This window comes from Gorilla gorilla, chromosome 18 (genome assembly GCF_029281585.2).
Source record: "Gorilla gorilla gorilla isolate KB3781 chromosome 18, NHGRI_mGorGor1-v2.1_pri, whole genome shotgun sequence".
NCBI classification, from domain to species: Eukaryota; Metazoa; Chordata; class Mammalia; order Primates; family Hominidae; genus Gorilla; species Gorilla gorilla.
In genome coordinates this window covers 26,976,787-26,997,826 of record NC_073242.2, presented here as the reverse complement: position 1 = coordinate 26,997,826, position 21,040 = coordinate 26,976,787, and the positions used below count along the sequence as shown (strand labels likewise).

At 45.9% G+C, this 21,040-nt stretch overlaps 1 protein-coding gene and 1 long non-coding RNA gene across 11 annotated transcripts in view; one reads left to right on the top strand and one right to left on the bottom strand.

Annotated features, from left to right (window-relative positions):
* Positions 1-773: 773 nt before the first annotated feature.
* LOC129527613 (serine/arginine repetitive matrix protein 2-like) overlaps positions 774-21,040 on the top strand; it is a 28,949-nt gene continuing 8,682 nt past the window's right edge. Inside the window, exons 1-8 of one of the 10 annotated variants that reach the window (XM_063700061.1) lie at positions 1,788-1,929; positions 4,766-5,103; positions 7,137-7,268; positions 11,578-11,760; positions 15,378-15,477; positions 15,641-15,785; positions 19,864-19,924; positions 20,034-20,069. In XM_063700061.1, coding sequence (XP_063556131.1) covers positions 7,206-7,268; positions 11,578-11,760; positions 15,378-15,477; positions 15,641-15,785; positions 19,864-19,924; positions 20,034-20,069 — 588 coding nt within the window. In that variant the 5' untranslated portion in view covers positions 1,788-1,929; positions 4,766-5,103; positions 7,137-7,205. The other 9 variants (XM_063700057.1, XM_063700058.1, XM_063700056.1 and 6 more) reach the window with 9 other exon arrangements.
* Positions 2,197-8,473, bottom strand: LOC134757497 (uncharacterized). Its single transcript, XR_010131529.1, has 2 exons — positions 8,293-8,473; positions 2,197-2,509 (listed from the first exon to the last, which is right to left on the bottom strand). It is a non-coding gene; the product is annotated as an uncharacterized lncRNA (long non-coding RNA).

Below are 21,040 nucleotides of genomic sequence, written 5' to 3'. Positions count from 1 at the left end.
TGTGTGACATTGGACAAAGTGCTTCATCATTCTGAGACTCAGTTTTTAAAGGAAAAACAACTAACTACCTTGCAGGCTTGCTAGCAGGTTTAAGTGTAATAATGTGTGGGAATGACTGCACCGTGACTAACACGTAGTGACAGCTTAATTAATGTTAACCCTTATCATTATCATATAAGAATGTGAGTTACATAAGAGAGGAATCCTGTCAGTTCGTTCTCTGCTGTGTCCCCAAGACCATGAATCATGGCTGGCACATAGTAGGCATTTAATAATATTTGTTCAACAAGTATTTGGCAGTCTTGGAGGGCAGAAAAGGAGGTGGGGAAGATTTTTAAATAACATTTTTTAAAAAGTCACATTGTCCTACAATACCAATTTTTCTTGCATATTTAGGAAATTGAGGGTTTTTTCCTAAAACATGCGGACATATGGGAAATAGGATGCAACATTTGCACTAATGTTTCAGACACAGTTAGAGGTTTCCAAGAGATTTTGCGCTGGGGAAGCTGCTTGCTACAAGCTCCCAAAGCTCTGGGAGGACATAGTATTCATTCCTCCCTCAGCAGAAGTGGTGAGGCAAGAAGCGCTGGGGAGCACCCAGCCTTGGACTTTTAGCATAGTGTGTCAGGTCTTCATAGTTTGGGCCCAGGGCACAGAGAAGTCACAGCTCTCCGGCATCATGTGACCTTTACCCTCTTTGCCAAGGGAAAATGTGGCCTTCCAAAGCAAGAAACTTGAGGGCATGGGTCACCCCAGCCCTGGCGTCTGCCCAGAGCCCGAGAAGGAAGGAACAATGATCCTCCAGCTACCTCAAAGGGCTGGCACAGGTGGCCACTGCCCTGGCATCACCCAGCTGTGTTCGGCAGCCTGAACCCCATCTGTGGGGATGTGAGGAGGAAAATACAAAAGTCCTTAGGTGAGCACTGAGAAGGCAGATGCAGCAGAAGCCTCCAGGGCGGGACTACCCAGTCTTGGACCTATGGTGGAGATAGAGCATAGCTGGCGATCATGTGTACTTATACTGTAAGGTCACCTGGCTGCACTATGGCCTCATCTGTGGCTCTGAAAATGAAGATTTGGAAGGAGATCATCACAGCTAATGTTTAACAAGCCCCTCCTGTGTGCCAAATCATTCACCCCTCACAACAACCGAATGAGCTAAGGATTCTTGTTATATATAGTTTATGGAGAAGGAAGTGCAGACATAAAGAGGTGAATTATCTTACCCAGATCACACAGCTGATAAGTGGTGGAGGCAGAATAGAATCTAAACAGTGTGGCTCCGGAGCCCACATGCATTGATTCGACAAGTGTTTATTGAGCACCTGCCACGGACAAGGCCTTGTGTGATTAAATAGGGTTATAATTAGTAATATAAAAATGAGAAATCACTAATGCTTTTTAGACTTAACATTTTCTTTTTTTGTAGGTTTCAGGCACAGAACTGTATATCCAATAATAGTGAAATGGATCCCACTAATTATGACAGAAATGATGATACATTTAAATGACTTGGATGTTTTATAGGTATGATCTCGTGAAACCTTGAGAGAAACTGAATGACGAATGAAACTATTGTTCCTGTTTCACACAGAAGAAAACTGAGGTTAAAAGGGGTAAAGTAATTTTGCATGGCATGAAGTAGAAATTCAAAGTACAGGAATTTGAACTTGGTTCTGTCCTTTTCTGAAGCCCTTGACCACTATAGACTCAAACATCACCTTGTTTTTCCACTCATTCAACACTTTTTTTTTAAATTGTCTAATAGGTTGGCACTCATCATGAGCCCCTGTTCTCATTCTGCAAATGGTGAAGCTCTCTATTGTCCTGACCCCACAGTTCCTGTCCCATGACCAGGGCCAGCTCACCAAGGAGCTGCAGCAGCACGTAAAGTCAGTGACATGCCCATGCGAGTACCTGAGGAAGGTGAGTGAGTGCAGACAGATGGGGCCTGGTGCCCTTGAGCAGTTCCCGGGTCTCAGCTGCCACACATCTCATAGCGGGTGATGCTGGGGGAAGCTTACGCAGTCACAGTACTGGCTTCTTCCTCTTTTTCTTTCCATACAAGTGGCTTAGGGATGGGGTAGAGTAGTTGACTTATTTGGATGAAAACCACTATCTTCTGTCAGAAACTCAAAAGGAATCATTGCTGGCATGGTAACCTAAAGAAAAACAACCAGACAAGTGCCCAACGACACTTAAAAAGGTTATTTATTATCTTGCCAAGTTTAGGCTGGGGGTGGTGACTCATGCCTGTAATCCCAGCATTTTGGGAGGCTGAGGCTGGTGGATCACCAGAGGCCAGGACTTCGAGACCAGCCTGACCAATATGGCAAAACCTCGTCCCTACTAAAAATACAAAAATTAGCCGGGCATGGTGGTGTGAGCCTGTAGTCCCAGCTACTCAGGAGGCTGAGACAGGAGAATTGCTGAGATTCAGGAGGTGGAGGTTTTAGTGGGCCGAGATCACGCCATTGCACTCCAGACTGTGCGACAGAGCGAGACTCTGTCAAAAAAAAAAAAAATTATCCTGCAAAATTTGAAAAGGAAATTCAAATCAACAGCTTCTAAACTACTTTTTAACATGACTCATAATAAGAAATACATTCTACAGTACATATATATGTTCTATAATTTTGAATAAAAGAATTAACCACATCACATTTATTTTACAACATGTAATACATATTTTTTATTCTCCTTCATTTGTTTTGAATGCTCTGTGCAGTCTACAAAAAGTCCAATATTAATAATTAAATTAGTCATTAAGTTGAACATTATCTTGTCTTTTAAAATGATAATCTCAAAAATGATCTTTTATTTTTGAGATTTATATAGATACACACACACACACACACACACACACACACATATACATATATATATATAGAGAGAGAGAGAGAGACAGAGTTTCACTCTGTCGCCCAGGCTGGAGTGCAGTGGCACAATCTTGGCTCACTGCAACCTCCGTCTCCCGGGTTCAAGCAATTCCTCTGCCTCAGCCTCTGAGTAGCTGGGACTACAGGTGTGCACCATCATGCCCAGCTAATTTTTGTATTCTTAGTAGAGATGGGGTTTCACCATATTGGCCAGGCTCGTGGCAACTCCTGACCTCGTAATCTGCCCACCGTGGCCTCCCAAAGTGCTGGGACTATAGGTGTGAGCCGCTGCACCCGGTCCAAGATAAAATTATTTTAACAATATACTATGAACTTCAGAGAAAAACACTGGCTATGAAAGAATATGCATAGTTTTACCGTGTTTAAAAATAAAGATTGAAAGAATACATATGCAAGTAAGTTTACTTTTATTTTTGGTAATACTTTACTGGATTGTCTGAATATTGACAATCAGTATGCATCATGAAGCTACATGGCTAACATTGAGTACTCACTGTGTGTGCCAGGCCCTGGGTTCAGTGCTCTACATGCACTTATATTTCATTTAATTCTCTCTGCAACCTGAGATGGTATAGCCACCTCATTTTACAGAGTTGAAACTGAGGCTCAGAGACTGAAAGTTAAGCCTGAGGTTACAGTCAATAAGAGGCAGAGCTGGAACTGAAACCTACGTGTGTCTGACCACCAGTTCATGTTCTGACGGCAGGCTAGTCTGCATCACAGAGTGTGGGGTAGATGGTGCATGCCTGCTAGGATGGGCTAGGTATCACTGTAGGTAACAAACAGCCCCAAACTATGGAAATGTACACCACTGAAGGCTCTTTTCCTGCCCATGCTGCACATCCTCCATGGCTCTCCTGTGCCCTGTGCCCCACATGCCCTCATCCTGCCACGAGAATAAAGGAGCAGCCTCCATATGGGAGCTGTCAGCTGCTCTAAGAGATGAAGGAGAGGGTGGCCAGTCTCAATGGCTCCCAACTCTTTTGCCTCGAGGTGACACGCTTCACTTCCACTCACATCTCTTGGGTCAAAGCAAATCCCATGGGTACATCCACTTTCAAGTGGCCCAGGAGAGAACCTGAAATACTCGGTGGACTCCATTAAGGCCGTCATATGGTGTCAGCCTGCATGGGAGACTGTGGAGGGGCAGAGGAGGAGAGTGGGGAACTGATGGGAAATGACAGGAGGACTAAGTCACCGCAGATTTGCTTTATCCTCAGCCAGGTGGAGTTTGTCCCAGAGCTGCACAAAATCATCACCAGCATGATTAAACAGAGTAGACTTCAGAAAAAGCAGTTTGGTCAGATGTAATCAGCAGTGAACTCAGAATCAACTGAGTGACATTGAGTCAGTAAATCTCTGACTGCCTCAGTTACCCCATATGATAGTTTTGAGGATGGGAACATTGAGAGAGTTGATTTGGAAGGATATCAAGAGTAAAAATTCCAACATTTTAGTTCCTTTAAGTTAAATCCAGGCACTATTTTTCCTGCAAGTCTCCTGTTCCTTTCAGATTGCACAGGTGAGAGTGCTCAGATTAGGGCTGGAGGTTGTAAACTATTGCTCCCACACTGACAGTGCCCCCGTGTCGTGCATGTATTCTGTGCATTTTCCTGTGCTAAACACTCTCCCAAAACATCGTGGGGCCTGATTCTTCCTCTTTGTTCCAATGGCCCTGGGTGACTCAAGTGCCCATTCAATGACCAGGACACAGAGGTGTTAGAGAGATGCTCCATGAGGCCCCAGGTGCGAGCCTGTACCCTGCCGGAGCATGAGGCAAGGGACAGGGCATCGTCTGTGGGGATAGTGGGGGTAGTGGGGGTAGTGGTCAGCCAGGCTTGGTGACTCTACTTGCTCACCAGATGATCCTACACCTGCCACCTCCGATGGATCCACTGCCTCTGTGCCTGCCTGTACTGCTGATGCTCCAGTGGATAACTCAGCATCCCAGCTTAGGCCCAATGCCACTGAAGATGGACCTGCCCCCTGGGGACCCAGGAGTCCTACCACTCAGCTGTCCCCAGGAGTGCCCAGACCCTCATTCTTATCCAGGACCTAGGAGTCCTACCCCTGGCCTTCCCTCATCAGCCGTAAATGATGATTTACTGCTGTTACCATCATCACTGCCTTCAGTGACCAAGGGCCTTCCAAGGTGCCAGCTCTGGAACGAAGGATGCCCTTGGGAGGTGATGACACTCAGGTACACGGGTGCTCAACAGATTGCTTCCTCCTATCCTCAGACGGTCTTTGCATGCATGCAGCCATTGGCACTCCCATTGTATGGAAGGAAACCAGCCCAGGGTCACACAGCTGGTCAGCAGCAACATAGCTGGTCTCAAATCTAAGGTGCCTGGCCATGCCTCCATGAGGGACCGCCTGCAAGGGAGGTTGATCCTGGCTTTGGGGAGCCTTTCCTGGGCTGCACGAATAACCTCCATTGTTCGAGACCCCAAACTCTGCTCACATCTTCCTTTCCCTGTCTCTGCTTGGGCTATGATCACGGTGACTCTAGCAGCCCTTCATGGACATTATACTACTCTCTGCCATTCACTTTTGGTCTAATCTGACTTCAACCCCCACTTACTTGGTCTCTCCTTTTACAACCAAAACAACCGAAATCTAGGGCTTCTTCTTTTTTTCTTTTTGAGACAGAATCTCATTGCATTCTGTCACCCAGGCTGGAGTGCAATGGTACGATCTCGGCTCACTGCAACCTCCGCCTCCCGGGTCCAAGGGATTGTCCTGCCTCAGCCTCCTGAGTAGCTGGGATTACAGGCGTGTGCCACCATGCCTGGCTAATTTTTGTATTTTTAGTAGAGACGGGGTTTCACCATGTTGGTCAGGCTGGTCTCGAACTCCTAACCTCGTGATCCGCCTGCCTCAGCCTCCCAAAGTGCTGGGATTACAGGTGTGAGCCACCATGCCCAGCCAAATCTAGGGCCGGAACATGGCTGCAGCATATAAAAAGAATTGAATTCCATACTTTTGTTAACCCTGTTTTTTGTTTGTTTGTAGTTGTTGCTGTTTTTGAGACAGAGTCTCGCTCTGTCGCCTAGGCTGGAGTGCAGTGGTGCAATCTCGGCTCACTGCAGACTCTGCCTCCCGGGTTCAAACTATTCTCCTGCCTCAGCCTCCCAAGTAGGTGGGACTACAGGCGCCCACCACCACACCCGGCTAATTTTTGTATTTTATTAGAGACAGGGTTTCACCATATTGGCCAGGCTGGTCTGGAACTCCTGACCTTGTGATCCGCCCACCTCGGCCTCCCAAAGTGCTGGGATTACAGGCGTGAGCCACCACACCCAGCCCCTGTTTTGTTTTTGTTTTGCTTGCTTCTTAGGGTTGTTTTTCTATTTGTGGTAAAGGCATTGGCTTTCCATTTGTAGCATCAATAGAATATTTCCTGTTTACAATAACCGTATGTCATAGTAAATGGTAAAGGGATTTAAAGCAGTGGTTTTCAGCTGCCAGAGGCCTGAGAGAGTTTGGGCACACTCTGTGTGATCGGGCAGAAGGCCTGTGGGAAGTTTAGCAGAGGACAGGGCCAGGAAAGGTGATGGACAGTGGGGGTCTGTCCTGGTCACCAGGCCCCTGGGTCCTGCCCACCTGCTTGGAGCTCCCCACCCATCACACATGATGCTGCCAAGCCCTCTGGGTATTGTGAGCAAATACCTTAGGAGAGAAGCTGATGAACTTTGTTTCTTGAAATGCACAGATTCCTTGGACATCCCTGAGAGGTCAATCATGAAAGTCAACTTGGTTTTCTCCCCCTCATTTGGGTTCAGAATTTAAAGTCCACACACACAGGCAGTAAGATGATATAGATAAGGACATCATCACTCGGTTTCGGATGTTAAAATGTCTAGGTGGGTTAGGGGTGATTTGAGATCACACAACCTTGTGCCACAAAGAGGAATTCCCAGGCCAGAGGGAGACATTTTATTGCCATGTTATGATCTTATCATTGAGTTGAAAGGCAATCTTGTTTCATTTTGGATTCTTTCTTATGTTTATGTCTTATAAGGGCACTTTGAATTTCCAAGCAAATAATAATTTTGAATTAGCTTTTAATCATTGACTTCTAGCACAGTTATATGATCAGAAACATGCTGTGTGATTTGATTGCTCTCAAATATATTGAGATTTGCTGGAACAAAATAAGTCAGGTTAATTTTTGTAAATGTACCATGCATGCTTAAAATGAATGTATCTACATTTGTTCCTGAGATACAGGTTGATGGACGGATGGCTACATGGATGTGATGGAGATGGTTTACTATCGGGACCTTCCGCATCCTGCTGATGTTTTGTTGCTTAGGATATGAATGGCTGAGCGGAGGCTGTAAAACCTGGCACCCTGCTTGGGTATGAGGTTCTTCCTGCCATCCTGCCATCATTTGTTTTTTATGTTTTGTCACCAAAAGTGACCTTGAGGAACCCTGGGAGCTCAGGAAGGAAGGAGCGCCCAGAAGCAGGGACAGGGAGCTGGTTGGGGAGGACCAGAAATCAGGTTTGTGAAGGTTCCAGAGAGGACCTGTCTTTGGGAGGAGTGTGGGAGACTGAGATGGGGGAGGGGTCATTGGAATGATGCGGGCGCTACTTGGCATTGTCCATTGTGAGGCACCACCGGGGTCATCAGGGATTGGTGGAGAGGGAGTATAAAGCCCCAGGGTTGCTAAGGGAGGGCCCAGACCGAAGAAGGTTTGGTGGATAGCAGAACCTTTGTCTCCCTCTAATTGCTCCTAAGCCTCACGCTCCCTTGCCCCGTGTGTCCTGTTGCTTCCCTGATCTTCTCCGTGACCTGTAGCTAAACCTTCCACCAGCGCTTGAGAACTTAATTTGAACCGGATCCTTTCCCAGACCCCTTTCTTCTTCTCCTCCTCCTCCTCCACCTCCTCCAGGTGCCCACCAGCCCCCTTCCCCCCTTCCCCTCCCCTTCCCCTCCCCCTCCCCTTCCCCTCCCCCTCCCCTCCCCCTCCCCCTCCCCTCTCCCTCCCCTCCCCAACTCAGATCCGGCCCGGTCCCCGTCCCCTTCCCTCCCCCCTGCCCTAAGCCACCTCCACCTCTGTCCTGGCCGCCTCAGGGCACCCTGAAAGGACCAGGACATGCGGGTGCGGTGGTGGCTCCTCTTTTGGCTCCTGCTGGGATTTATCAGCCATCAGCCCACCCCTGTGAGTAGACGCTGGAACTGCGGGGTTTCTTCCTTTTTACTGGGCTGTGTCACGTGGCATGAAATTACACAGCTCAGGCCTGTAATCCCAGCACTTTAGGGGGCCGAGGTGGGCAGATCACTCGAGTCCAGGAGTTGAAGAGTAGCCAGGGCATCATAGCGAAACCCCATCTCTACAAAAAATTCCAAAAAAGATTAGTTGGGCCTGGTGGTGTGTACCTGTTATCCCAGTTACTGGAGAGGCTGAGGTGGGAGGATCGCTTGGGCCCAGGAGCTGGACGTTGCAGTGACCCGAGATGGCCCCGCTGCACTCTTGTCTCTAACAAACAAAATGGACCAAAACAAAGTGAAATGTCATTTGATTTGTGTCATCTGGTTTGATGACTTTTTTTTTTTTTTTTTTTTTAAGACAGAGTCTCACTCTGTCGCCCAGGCTGGAGTGCAGTGGCAAGATCTCGGCTCACTGCAACCTCCGCTTCCGGGGTTCAAGCAATTGTCCTGCCTCAGCCTCCTGAGTAGCTCAGATTACAATGCCTGGCTAATTTTTGTATTTTTAGTAGACCACCACGCCTGGCTAATTTTTGTATTTTTAGTAGAGACGGGGTTTCACCATGTTCGCCAGGATAGTCTCCATCTCTTGACCTCGTGATCTGCCTGCCTCAGCCTCCCAGTGCTGGGATTACAGGCGTGAACCACCGCGCCTGGCCAAAATATATAACCTTAAGTGTAAGTTTACTAACTTTGGAAAGTACATACACCAGCATAAACCAACCCCCTTTCAAGATCTACATTATTTTATTTATTTATTTATTTTTTTGAGACAGTTTCTCCCTTGTTGCCCAGGCTGGAGTGCAATGGGGCAATATCAGCTCACCGCAACCTCTGCTTCCCAGGTTCGAGCGATTCTCCTGCCTCAGCCTCCCGAGTGGCTGGGATTACAGACATGTGCCACCACTCCCAGCTAATTTTGTATTTTGAGTAGAGATAGGGTTTCTCCATGTTGGTCAGGCTGGTTTTGAACTCCCGACCTCAGGTGATCCGCCCGCCTCGGCCTCCCAAAGCGTTGGGATTACAGGCGTGAACCACCGTGCGCAGCCAAGATCTACACTATTATGTCACCCCAGAAAGTGAACTCTCACTCTTCCCGGCCAGTCTCTTTCTTATCATAGGTTAGCTTGCTTATTCTGGAATTTCGCGTATACAGATGCATGCCATGCCATAGGTACTCTTTTGTGTCTGCTTTGCTCTGCTCAACACCATGTTTCTGAAATCATTACCATTGTTGTATGGTTCTCTAACTCCATCATTTCCATTTCAGACTCAGCATATGCTGAGTTCAACCTGTTGAAGGGCTATCTCTGTTTAATTCACCATCTTGAAAGAAACATTGAAAATTGAGATGTTTTCAAGAATATATAGTTAAATCCTGAGGAATCGATGTAGAAATGTTATCACAAGCTGTCTGAACTTACTCAGGGCAAGTCTTCGTCTTCACTCACATAAGAGTCTAATGGAATTAATATCAACAATCTTAGAGAAATCCCACACTATTCATGCCATTTTCATGATCTCCACCTTGGTAATTTTTTTTTTTTTTTTTTTTTGAGACAGAGTCTCGCTCTGTCACCCAGGCTGAAGTGCAGTGGTGCGATCTCGGCTCACTGCAACCTCTGCCTCCCGGGTTCAAGTGATTCTTCTGCCTCAGCCTCCCAAGTAGCTGGAACCATAGGCGCATGCCACCATGCCCTGCTAATTTTTTGTAATTTTAGTAGAGATGGGTTTCACCATGTTAGCTAGGATGGTCTCAATCTCCTGATCTCGTGGTCCACCCACCTTGGCTTCCCAAAGTGCTGGGATTGCAGGCGTGAGCCACCACGCCCGGCCCACCTTGTTAATTTTTAAGCACTAAAATTTGATACTTATTTGTGAATGAAGTAATCTCTTCATTGTATTTTTTTTTTTTTTACTTATGCTGAGCTTTAAATGACAAAGATTCATATAATCCAAGAGAGAAGTATTATTTAGAGGGATTCTTTTACCATGTGATATATAATAAATGCATCCAATGGTGTACATCAATTTAAAAAACAAGTAAATAACTTTAAAGAAAAGATAACTACTGGCCAGGTGCAGTGGCTCACACCTGTATTCCCAGCACTTTGGGAGGCCGAGGCAGGTGGATCATGAGGTCAGGAGTTGGAGACCAGCCTGGCCAAGATGGTGAAACCCTGTTTCTACTAAGAATACAAAAATTAGCCGAGTGCGGTGGCAGGCGCCTGTAATCCCAGTTACTCAGTAGCTGAGGCAGGAGAATCGCTTGAACCCGGGAGGCGGAGGTTGCAGTGAGCTGAGATCATGTCACTACAATCTAGCCTGGGTGACAGAGCAAGACTTTGTCTCCAAACAAAAAGAAAAGATAATTACTTTATACTTAGCTGGTCTTACCCATGAGTGACGGGCTGCATGTGGCCCAGGACAGTTTTGAATGCAGTTCAACACAAATTTGTACTTTCTTAAAACGTTAGGAGATTTTGGCCAGGTACAGTGGCTCATGCCTGTAATCCCAGCACTTTGGGAGGCTGAGGCGGGCAGATTACCTGAGGTCAGGAGTTTGAGACCACCCTGGCCAACATGGCAAAACCCCATCTCCACAAAAAATACAAAAATTTGCTGAGTGCATTGTCAGGCACCTGTACTCCCAGCTACTCAGGAGGCTGAGGCAGGAGAATCACTTGAACCTGAGAGGCAGAGGTTGCAGTGAGCCGAGAGCACGCCACTGCACTGCAGCCTGGGTGACAGAGTGAGACCCGATCTCAAAAACAAAACACCAAACAAAAACAAAAACAAAAAAAATGGCTGGGCACGGTGGCTCACACCTGTAATCCCAGCACTTTGGGAGGCCGAGGCAGGCAGATGGCCTGTCAGGAGTTCAAGGCCAGACTGGCCAACATGGTGAAACCTCATCTCTAGTAAAAATACAAAAATTAGTCCGGCATGGTGGCAGAGACCTGTAATCTCAGCTACTCGGGAGGCTGAGGGAGGAGAATGGCTTGAGCCCAGGAGCTGGAGGTTGCAGTGAGCCGAGATTGCACCACTGCACTCCAGCCTGGGCGACTGAGTGGAGCAGAACTCTGTCTCCAAAAAAAAAAAAAAAGTTTTTTTTAAGATCATCAGCTATTGTTAGTGTTAGTGTATGTTATGTGTGGCTCAAGACAACTTTGCTTCTTTTAATATAGGCAGGGAAGTCAAAAGATTGGATATCCCTGCTTTATACCAAGAAAGACAACACCCCACATTTGCAATGCCTAAAAACACTACCAGCCATCTGAAAAACATGAGACTTCTAACTTCTGTTCTTTTTTGTAGCAGTGGAATGCAACGGTGATATCTGAGGGATGTGGTTACCTTTTGGAGGAGGTTGACAGTTTCTAAGGATGATTCTTTCTGAGTGAAATATTGTCAGTGTCATTGACCTTTTCATTATTTCAACTGTTATTATTCCAGGTTATCAATACTCTGGCTGTCTATCGTCATCGTGAGACTGACTTTGGTGGAGGAGTTCGAGACCAGCCTGGCCAACATGGCAAAACCCCATCTCCACAAAAATTGGATAATTTGATAATTATCATTATTGGGTTTCTGAGACGTTACACATTTGCCATTCTCTTCTGCACAAGTTACCTTTGTGTGAGTATACTAACTTTCTGTAGAGGTATGCTTGTAATCACAAATAAGAATAAATTATATAAAACAATTCACCTTTCTGGACTTCATTATCAATATGTGGTTTTACCCAAAAAATCAGGGGAATGATTTATTAGCATAAGAATTATGAAAATGTCTGCCATTTACATTATGAAAATTAAATAGGTCGGTGTTTGTTTAATAGAATGTCAACAGAGCTTTTGGTCAAAACTAAGTTTTTTTAACCTTTGTGCTATTTATCACAAATGGAGTATGAGGTTTCGTCACTTAAATAGGAAATTCTTTCTAAACTCTTCTGCTTTATAGTTCTATCGTATGGGTGGAAGGAAAGCTTCCAATCTCCTCTCTGAAGATTCACTGCAGAAATGAGCTGACAACAGACAGCTTAACAGGAAAAGAAAAACATAGAACAGGCATAAACATGGGAACCAGCTGAAAAATGAGACTGCTAGAAGGGCCGGATGGTTGATGCTTAAAGAGCACCCTCTTCTGAGGGGAGAGGGAGATAGATGGAGATGTAGGCCATTTAGAGGGGCAGCAAATGATTTTTAGGGGAAATGAAAGAGCCCAAGGAACAAACAATTGGCCTGAGACAAAGTTCCTCTGAGGTCATAGGGACGAGGTGACAAACTGCCGGAAGGTGAAGGGCAGAAGTGCACTGCGTCTCATGATGCAGAGAAAGCCCCAGAGAATCTCTTAGAACTGCCCTCCAAGAGAATCAATGAAAAGTGTGTCTGGGCAGGGTAATTTTGAATGACATCATTCAAAGTGCATGTTCCCATTTGCAACTGGAGAGAGATCAGTATGTCAAAAGTCTGTACTTGGTAAGAATTTGGCTGCTAAGTTGTGCCATAATTTGTCTTTTGAGCCTTTTTTCCTTTGGGTAAGTTGAGCTCTACATTTTCTCTTGCCATTCATGACAGTAAAGATGTGGTTGTCTGGGGGCTGAACCTCCTTCTGAACAATGATCCAAGATAAAAGTACTAATACCACAATGCTTTTTTATATTCAAGGGAAGAGGAAGTATGTTTCAGTTTTACCACCTAGATAATTACACGTCATTTGGCACTGCCTTTCAAGATATGTAGAAAACAGAAAATATATGAGTTATGAAGATATCTAGGCACATTTAACATTCTCTATGCCACTTAGTCCTGAACAGAGAATTTTCGGTATAAATTGGAGAAAGCTTTTTTTTTTTTTTTTTCTTTTCTCACCCCCGAGACGAGTCTCCCTCTGTTGCCCAGGCTGGAGTATAATGGTGTGATCTCGGCTCACTGCAACCTCCACCTCCTGGCTTCAAGCGATTCCCCTGCCTCAGCCTCTCAAGTAGCTGGGATTACAGGTGCCCACCACCATGCCCAGCAAATTTTTGTATTTTTAGTAGAGTCGGGGTTTTACTATGTTGGCCAGGCTAGTCTCAAAACTCGACCTCAAATGATCCACCTGCCTCAGCCTCCCAAAGTGCTGGGATGACAAGCGTGAGCCACCACGTGAGCCAGGGGAAGTTTTTAAATTTACCACTTTTTAACAATTCCATTTAGGAAAGTTCAGTTGAGCTGTTGGACTTGGACAACTTCGCACCTCTCATCTTTGTCCTTGTCATCTAGTCATCTATACCATTACCTCCTAAGCAGCGACATCATGGGTGCCGTGAAGCATTCATGCGTGATGGCATTTCTTTGCTTGTCATTTCTTCATGTGTTTGACATTTCTCCTAGCTCCAAACTGGGCCAGCTACCTTTCCTATGAAATCTAGCAGTAGCTGTGGGATTGACATGGTTGCTCTTTTCATCTTTTTAGATTACCCATTGCTTCTCTCGAAATCCTAGTACATGATTTTTTTTTTATCCTATGTGCAGAAATCAGGAAAAAACAAATTCTACAAAGAATTTGAAAGTTATTATTTCAGGCCAGGTGTGGTGGCTCATGCCTGTAATCCCAGGACTTTGGGAGGCTGAGGCAGGTGGATCACTTGAGGTCAGGAGTTCAAGACCAGATGGGCCAACATGGTGAAACCCCATCTCTACTAAAAAGACAAAAATTAGGCAGGCATGGTAGCAGGCACCTGTAATCCCAGCTACTTGGGAGGCTGAGGCACAAGAATCGCTTGAATCTGGGAGGTGGAGGTTGCCGTGAGCCAAGGTAGCGCCACTGCACTTCAGCATGGTTGAGAGTGACACTCCATCTCAAGAAAAAAGTCATTTCAATGACTACCTCAGGAGATTCATAGGTATCTGACCCACATCTGAGATGGAATTTGCATTGCATTTTCGCTGTGATGAGAACAAATATTTAATATCTTAGAAGATTAAAAGCATACTGTGAAAACATGGAAATCTTGGTGGAAATTCAGTCATTAGTGAGAATGTTTTGCGTTAAGTTCAAACCAGCCTCAAGGAAGCTGATGTGAGGGAAGGGAAAGTGAACTCTGAGTAGAGCAGGGACAGAAGGAGGATGCTCCAGTGCAGATCAGGAAGGAGCAGGGGGTGAAATGTTACAAATTCTAGAACTCAGAGAGCTGAAGGTAATTACTTCCTTTTCAAGTTGTGAAACATGTTAACCTGTGGTAAAATACTTATAAGATGATAATTACCATCTAATCGTGTTGAAGTGTACAGTTCAGTTGTGTGAAGTATGTTCATGTCATTTTTTTTTTTTTTTTTTGAGACGGAGTCTCACTCTGTCACCAGGCTGGAGTGCAGTGGTGGGATCTTGGCTCACTGCAACCTCTGCCTCCTGGGTTCAAGCAGTTCTCCTGCCTCAGCCTCCTGTGTAGCTGGGACTACAGGCGTGCATCACCATGCTCAGCTAATTTTTGTATTTTTAGTAGAGACGGGGTTTCACCATGTTGCCCAGGATGGTCTCCATCTCTTGACCTTGTGATTCACCCGCCTCAGCCTCCCAAAGTGCTGGGATTACAGGCGTGAGCTACCGCACCTGGCCTATTTTTTTTTTTTTTTTTGAGACAGAGTTTCAATTTTGTTGCCCAGGTTTGGAGTGCAATGGCACAATCTCAGCTCACCACAACCTTTTCCTGCTGGGTTCAAGTGATTCTCCTGCCTCAGCCTCCCGACTAGCTGGGATTACAGGCATGCACCACCATGCCTGGCTAATTTTGTATTTTTAGCAGAGACAGCGTTTCTCCATGTTGGTGAGGCTGGTCTCAAACTCCCGACCTCAGGTGATCCGCCTGCCTCGGCCTCCCAGAGTGCTGGGATTACAGGAGTGAGCCACCGTGCCAGCCTCATGTCATTCTTGTGTGTGTGTGTGTGTGTGTGTGTGTGTGTGTGTGTGACAGAGTCTCATTCTGTCGCTCAGGCTGGAGTGCAGTGGTGTGATCTCGGCTCACTGCAACCTCCGCCTCCCAGCTTCAAAAGGTTCTCTGCCTCAGCCTCCCGAGTAGCTCGGATTACAGGCACCCGCTGCCATGCCCGGCTAATTTTTGTATTTTTAGTAGAGACGGGGTTTCACCATCTTGGCCAGGCTGGTCTTGAACTCCTGACCCCGTGATCCACCTGCCTCGGCCTCCCAAAGTACTGGGATTATACGCATAAGCCACCGTGCCCAGCCGTCATTCTTATATTATTATTTCCTAGGGGTCTTTCCTGAAGACTATCTTCCGGTCTCGAAATGGACATGATGGATCCACGGATGTACAGCAGACAGCCTGGAGGTCCAACCGCAGTAGACAGGAAGGTATGGCTCTGTTGGAGTCCCCATAGTGTGGAAATGAGTTTGCCCTGGAAAGGGAAAGAACAGCTTCTTGCCCTCAGGTTTCTCACCTTCTCCTCTCCTCACTCTCACCAAGGGCTGAGGTCCATTTGTATGCACACAAAGAAAAGAGTTTCTTCCTTTCCAGGAATTAAAATTGGCCTGGAAGACATCTGTACTTTATGGAAACAGGTGGAAACAAAAGTTCAAGCTAAAATCCATAAGATGAAGGTCATAAAGAAAGTCAACCATCATTACAAATTCAATGGAAAGAGGAAGACCGCCAAAAAACAGTAAGATGTGCCTTGACACAAATACTGTTGTATGAACCATCTGCCAATCAAAGTAGACAACTGTAAAGTCCTTGAGAATATTTTCTACAATATTTGTGGCAAATTCAGTGGGTTCAAAATTGAGTTTGTCCTTTCTGCTTCATTAGTTTAAGCTGTATAATTCCTTTCCCTTCCTACATTCTTGTTTGTCATTTTTTCGGGGGAAGAGGAGTTGCTAGTACTGGCATTGGTTTTCCTTTCTCTCTCTCTCTCTTTTTTTTTTTTCCTGAGATGGAGCTTTGCTGTTGTTGCCCAGGCTGTAGTGCAATGGCACAATCTCAGCTGACTGCCTTTTGGGTTCAAGCGATTCTCCTGCCTCAGCCTCCCAAGTAGCTGGGATTACAGGTGCCCACCACCACACCCAGCTTATTTTTATATTTTTACTAGAGATGGGGTTTCACCATGTTGTCCAGGCTGGTCTCGAACTTCTGACCTCAGGTAATCCACCTGCCTCAGCCTCCCAAAGTGCTGGGATTAGAGGCATGAGCCACCACAGCCAGCCTTTTTTTTTTTTTAAATTTTGAGATAGAGTCTGACTCTGTCACCCAGGCTGGAGTGCTATGGTGCAATCTTGGCTCACTGCAACCTCTGCCTCCCAGTTTGAAGCAATTCTGCCTCAGCTTCCCGAGTAGCTTGGATTACAGGTGTGTGCCACCACATTTGGCCGATTTTTTTTTTTTTTTTTTTTTTGAGACAGAGTCTCACTCTGTCACCCAGGCTAGAGTGCAGTGGCATGATCTTGGCTCGCTGCAACCTCCACCTCCCAGGTTCAAGCGATTCTTATCCCTCAGCCTCTTGAGCAGCTGGGACTACAGGCATATGCCACCATGCCCGGATAATTTTTGTATTTTTAGTAGAGGCGGGGTTTCACCATATTGGCCAAGCTGGTCTAGAACTCCTGACATCATGATCCGCACAACTCGGCCTCCCAATGTGCTGGGATTACAGGCATAAGCCACCGTGCCCAGCCCAATATTTGTAATTTTAGTAGAGATAGGGGTTGACCATGTTGGCCAGGCTAGTCTTGAACTCCTGACCTCAGGTGATCTGCCTACCTCAGCCTCCCAGTGTGAGCCACCACACCCAGCCTGGATTGTTGAATTCAATGCTTGGGTCACCTCCAGATTCATTTTCACAGTCTTTCATGTTTTGGTCATATTACATTGTATTTTGCTGCCATATGACTGATCTTTTTTTGTTAAATGTGAGATACTTGTTAAAAAATATTTAGCAATGAATTGAGGCCTAGTAGCATGTTATCTTGCTGCAGAAGAGATGGGAGTCTACTTCTGGGGGATGGTCAGGGGTCCTCCATACAGGCTGCAATTGAGGTCGCCGGTGCAGGCTCAGTCCCTACAAAGGCCAGGGTATTTCCTGTCCACCTCTATTCTGATGCATGACTCTTCTGGGTCTCAACCAGAGCCAGTGGACTTCAGTATGGGTCGCTTTCATTGGCAGACCCTCAATCCACTTGTTTTCCTTCTAATCCCATGCATGTGTGCAAAAGCTGCTGTGCTTCTTTGCATCTCAGTAGTAGTTCCTTCTGGAATTCAGCAATGAAACTCAGGGAAATGGGTTCCAAATGCGAGGCTGACTTTCATCCTGGGTTTCCTTCTTCTCCATCTTCACCTCATGTCTGTTTACTGCCATGTTAGCAATTTGATGTATTCAATCATGGGTTTTATATTCTGTTTGGTGTCCCCCATTGTTCTCATCGGAGATCAGAAGCTTCAGATGCACTTACGTCAACTCAAGAGTAGAATGCTTCCTTAGCTTCCCTCCAGAGTCAGGTTTTATGTTTCTAGTTCCCAAGTGCACAGCAGGAGTAGTGATGTCCTCACTGGCTTCTCATTTGCATTAAACTGTGAGCTTCTTTAGCGTGGGGACAGGACCCTGCTCCCATTGCATTCTCAGCACCTCACCACGCACTCCTTGTTTGAGGCCACTCCAGACAGCATGTGCTGAAGGATGCCCTGTGGTCAGAAACAAGTTCATTAACTTTCTCTTTGAAGTGTTTTCGTCCCTGTTTCCTAGCATTCTGGGAATTTTACACATCCTTCCTATAAAACCAAGTATCAGGTGAGATCCTTAGGATCAGGACCATGAATCAAGTGGTGTGAGGGCAACACAGCAAACTTACCCTTTTTAGGCCGTTTCCTTTTTCTGCCCTCAATCTCTGTGAACTGAACCTTGTTAAAGTCAGTCAACACCAGGGTGGATGGTTTGCCGTTGTCACCTATTTTCAGGACATAACACCCTGACTTAGGAGCCATTCCAATCATTTGTAATTCAATAGATGCGCCCAGCCTTCAGATTGCCTTTTCTCTCAACCAGGATCTTTAAAGTCGATGACAAGAGTTCCAGTCCTGAATCATGGCAAAGTGCAGTAGTGAACTGCGGGGTTAATGACACCATATTCTGGAAGGATCTCTCTTTGGCTGATGGTCTCAGTTCCGGCATCAGCCACTGACTGAGAATCAGGTCTCACACAGGAGGAGTCAGATGAGGAGCAATCCTCTGCTTCCGATGGAGTTAGTTGTGATGAATTGGTGAGGTCTGGTTTTTGACACAGAACTGAAATGAGCTTTCGCTGTGTCAAGCACAAGACTGACCCCAGAAACACACATAGTGCACCTCATAGAAGCTTTTAATAGTCTTTATATTTACTAAAGAATAGGACTAACTATGGAACTATGAAGATGAGCTGGAAATGACAGGTGACTTGCCAGCAGGCCAGAGTGTGACTTTTTTTTGTCCCTGAATGGGAGGTGTCAATTCTCCCTTCGGTTGTGAGAATCAGTTGGTTCATTTGTGGAAAGGTTGCAGGGGGGATCTTTGAATCACAGCCTTCAGATGCCAGAAGGGCAGAGGGAATCCCACACGGGCTGGTGGATCATGTGTGTGCATTTCTCTCCCTTCTAATCTGAGGAAACTAAGCATGAAAGAATGTGAGCATGCAGAAAAGGAGAGGTAGGTATCAGAGGCAGAGGAAAATGGGAAATTGGATATGAAAGAAATACACACCTACAAGTGAGTTCAGAAACTGAACCCCACCCTCCTGGGAAACGCCCATTGGAGTGTTGTTTTTAACCTTTGTACAATGTTTAGACCCAGTAAATGCAGAAATAGAAACAAATGGTCAGAAGACATATCGTGAGAGAGAGAGAGAGAGAGTTCACAAAACAGAAAACAAAGTACCTTAATATTTACCAGTGACCAAAAGATGTGAAGTAGCAAAACGTCTCCTGACCCCATTGCCAGCTAGACTGTGTGGAAACTCGGTTCATACCAGCCATTCTAGGGGTGGGGTGAGTTGTTGTCATCCTTAGGAAAGTGTGTTGTTGTAGGATCAACCACATCCTTCAAAAGGACTATGCCTGTTTATAAGCCCAGCTGTTTCTGCCCTGTGAAACACGGTAAGGATATTAATACAAAGACAATACAGCTTTATGATAAAAGATGCTCAATGAAGGATGAATTAGGGACATACTGAGAATGGGGAAGGAAACTATCATCTCAGAAGTCAGCAGGCAGTAAGCAAGAGGAGGAATCAATATAGCAACAGTTTGGATCAGACTGTACAGTTTTTTTGTTTTTGTTTTTCTGAGATGGAGTCTCGCTGTGTCACCCAGGCTGGAGTGCAATGACGTGATCTTGGCTCACTGCAACCTCCGCCTCCCAGGTTCAAGTGATTCCCCTGCCTCAGCCTCCCGAGTAGCTGGGATTACAGGTGCCTGCCACCACGCCTGGCTAATTTTTTGTATTTTTAGTAGAGAAGGGGTTTCACCATATTAGCCACAATGGTCTCAATCTCCTGACCTCATGATCCATCCGCCTCGCCCTCCCAGAGTGCTGGGATTACAGGCGTCAGCCACCGTGACCGGCTCAGACTGTACTCTTATAGCCATCTGAAATACGTTTTCTAGGTATAGATAGATTGTGTAAGGGTACAGTTGTGAGGATAAGAGAAACATGGCAGATTATTTAAAATCATCCTGAAAGTGGTGCTTTATCTGATGAAAGTGATTGTAATCCATAGGAAAATGTTTCAACGTGCGCAAGAGTTGCGGCGGCGGGCAGAGGACTACCACAAACGCAAAGTAAGGAGCTTCCTCCCCGCAGTTGCAGGATAGTTCAGTGCTGATGCAGATGATGCCACGGCCCTTAGACTCTCTCAACATTCAATTTCTCATGTGTTGGCTTTTTCAGATCCCCCCTTCTGCAAGAAAGCCTCTTTGCAACTGGGTAAGTTTGCTTGTTTTCCTTGCTTTTGGACATAGTCTGCCAGGTCAGGACATGGATACATTTTTCTCCCTACAGCTCTGTGCTCAAGCCCTGCAGAGGGAGATGGCAGAGAGAAAGGCTGCCTACAAGCATCACAGTCCCATCCCTGTTGGTAACCATGTTGTGCAAAAACACTTTCATCCCCACCCAGTGGGGCCCCTGATCTAATATTCTAAGTGTCAGAGGTCCCATATTTGTAATAGCAAATGGGCCCTGACTGTAAATTAGTGAAGAGTGAATGTAACTTATTACCCACAGGGACAATTCCAAATGAAGGCCTTAAATGATGCTCAGCTAAGCTGGTTCTTGTGTGGCCTCTGTACCTTCAAAAGCTGCCGAGTCCTATGATTACACGTGATGGGACTTGTACACTTGAAGTGAAACACAGTTTTAAAACTTGCTTTGTTTAGAATTCCCACCTCATTTTTCCATGGACAAAAGTATTCTTCATGTCCTAGTGCACTTACAATTTGCTATTACCTGGGAGTGAAAAGAAATATTATAGCCATGCCTAACTGACTTCTTGAGATAAGATTGTTCTGTCAGAAAACCCTCTCCCAGTTCCCCTGCAGCTCTTCAGGAATCCACATCTCTCCAGAGCTCTTTGTTCTCATGGGTGGCACCTCCAGAGTGAAGAAGATCCTTTGTCAAGAAGGGAAACAGAGGGGAAATGAGAGGGTCCTGCAGGCAGAGCTGGAGTCAACTTCCACTCTGCCTCTTGCAAGCTGTGTGACCCTGGGCACAATTTCTCCTTCCTCTGGAAACCTCTGTTTTCTTAGATTTGGAGCAGGGTGGTCACACTGACCTTGCAGAGTTCTGAGAATCAGAGACAGAACATAAAAGGCCTGGAAAACATTCTCCAAAAAGAAGCTGCAACATGTGTGGACAATGGGCTTTTCATGACTCTCTTACTGTCTCTTACTGTCTGTTGA